General features: G+C 36.4%; 1 protein-coding gene across 1 annotated transcript; it reads right to left on the bottom strand.

Moving 5' to 3' along the window:
* Positions 1-1,171: 1,171 nt before the first annotated feature.
* On the bottom strand, positions 1,172-2,322 carry LOC132644074 (uncharacterized). Its single transcript, XM_060360625.1, has 3 exons — positions 1,750-2,322; positions 1,337-1,657; positions 1,172-1,228 (listed from the first exon to the last, which is right to left on the bottom strand). The coding sequence occupies exons 1-3, from the start codon at positions 2,320-2,322 to the stop codon at positions 1,172-1,174; spliced, it is 951 nt and encodes a 316-aa protein (XP_060216608.1).
* Positions 2,323-2,538: the final 216 nt, after the last annotated feature.

Here is a 2,538-nt window from a genome sequence, read left to right as displayed (position 1 = left end):
GATAAAACATGAATTGGAATACTTTGAAGGACACTTGTAATCAACACTGCTTTTCCTCCATAAGACAGCAACTTGCCTTTCCAGGTTTGTAATCTGTCTTTCACTTTCTTCAATAATGCAGTATAATCCACTTTCCTTTTCCTGGCATGAGTAATTGGTACTCCAAGATATGTAAAAGGAAAATGACCTCTCACAAATCCTGTTCTGTTCCAACCTGCTGACTTAACTCCTGTGATACTTTGCTGAACATATAAAAGGAACTTTTCCTCTTGTTTATCAGCTGTCCAGATACTTTCTCATATTCCTGAAGAGTATCCATGATCATCTGTAAAGATTGGTTATCTGCTGCAGAAAAAATGATTGTATCATCTGCATATGCTAGATGATTCAAATCAGCACTCCACTTTGGCATCCTATATCCAACAAAACCAGGCTGATCAAACAAAGAATTTAATGCCCTTGAAAGGACTTCTGCAGCAATAATGAAAAGAGCAGGGGAGAGTGGATCCCCTTGCTTGACACCCCTTGTAGAATGAAAGAAACCATGAGCCTGGCCATTTAGGAGAATAGAATACCAATTATTTGCCAACAGCCTCCAAATCAGGTCAATGAAAAATGGAGAAAATCCCATCTTTCCCATCACTTTACATAGGTACAACCTTGAGACCCTATCATATGTTTTTGCTATATCCAATTTAATCACAACATTTGCTGGTTTTCCTCTCTTCCTTATATCAGTTACAATTTCTTGTGTCAACAACACATTCTCAATTATATTCCTACCCTTAACAAAACCAGATTGATTTGGAGAGATCACCCTTGTAAGCAGCTTATCAAGTCTGTCATGAACTACTCTTGATATGACCTTATTGATAAAGTTGCTAAGACTTATAGGTCTCATATCAGGAAATGCCTCAACAACAGTCTTCTTTAGTAGTAAAACCAGATTTGTGTGAGTGATTGACTTGGGAAGAGTATGTCCTTCAAAGAAATCTTTAACAACCCCATATACATCAACCTTTATCACCTCCCAACACTTCTGATAAAATATACTAGAAAATCCATCAGGGCCAAAGGCACTATCCCCATTTAATTTAAATACTGCCTTCTGTACTTCCTCCATAGTAGGTTGTTCAGCAAGTAGTATATTATCCTCTTCTCTGATCAGCTCTTAAATATGATTAAAAATTGGAGAATCTTCACTAACCTCTTCATGAGTAAATTGTTTCTGGAAAAAGTTGACAGCTTGAGCAGCAACACTATCAACATCCTCAAGCCAATTACCAGCATCATCTTTAATCCTCCTAATCTGGATTCTTTTTCTTCTTCCTTTTACCAGACTATAGAAGTATCTAGTATTCTTATCACCTTCAGAAAAACAGTCCATCCTGGCTTTTTGCCTCCAGAATTCCTCCTCATAATGAAGATACAGCTTAAGTTCTGCTTGTGTCCTCTGCATGACCATTCTATTTTCTTCAGATGGATTTTCCTCAAACAGTTGCTCCTTAATCTTAACTATTTCCTCTCTGATAACAAGTTGTTTAAAAATTTCACCAAAAGTAGTCTTACTCCATGTACTTAAAGCAGTTTTCAGTTTTTTCATCTTGAGCTTAAATGACAGAAATACATCATCAGTTAAGACGGTTTCCCATTGTTGCTTAACCAAATCAAGAAAAGTATCATGTTCCACCCAGAATTTGAGAAATCTGAATGGTTTACAAACTTTTGCACTTGATCTCCACATGATACCAGTAATGGTGCATGATCAGAACCAGTCCTTGACAAATGTTCCACCTCTAAGTGTCCAAACCAATTCTGAAATGTATCATTATGTAAAATCCTGTCCAATCTCTTAAAAATACAGTCATTAGCAGCCCTACCATTCCACCAGGTGAAAGGACTCCCTTTGAAAGGCATCTCATGCAACTCACAGGAATTTAGACAAAAAGCAAAATCCTCATATTCTTGTGGCAAAACTGGTAAACCTCCTATTTTTTCTTCTTCATTCATTATAACATTAAAATCTCCACCAACCAGCCAAGGAGATGTCATATTACTAGTCAAGAGGTATAAACTGTCCCACAACTGCAGCCTCTCCACTTCTGAACATTTAGCATACACCATTGTAACTACCATATCTTTATTGAAATCTTGAAACTTCAGCTTTACAGTAATAGATTTCTCAGTATCAAATAGAACCTCAACATCAACATTGTGTTGCACAAAGAACCAGATTTTTCCATTACAGTTGGAATTAGCATAAGGCATTCCAAGTTTCCTTCTATATTGTTGAATTTGTCTCTGATGCTGAAAAGGTTCCATCAAAGCTATCAAAAAGAACTTGTGGTGCTTATTTAACATTTGAACTCTATGAAATGCTTGTTGGGACTTCACTGATCTTATGTTCCAGAATAAAGTTTTAACAATCATTTAACAGATTTCTTAAGGTTACTCCTTGTTGAATACCTCACAGTTTGTGGAACCTCAGAATTTTGCTTTCTTCCTTTTCTTAGCCCTTTGCTTTGTGATTTTGGAGAT

The sequence above is a fragment of the Lycium barbarum genome, chromosome 6 (genome assembly GCF_019175385.1).
Source record: "Lycium barbarum isolate Lr01 chromosome 6, ASM1917538v2, whole genome shotgun sequence".
Classification (NCBI taxonomy): Eukaryota; Viridiplantae; Streptophyta; class Magnoliopsida; order Solanales; family Solanaceae; genus Lycium; species Lycium barbarum.
This window is presented reverse-complemented; position numbering and strand designations above follow the sequence as displayed.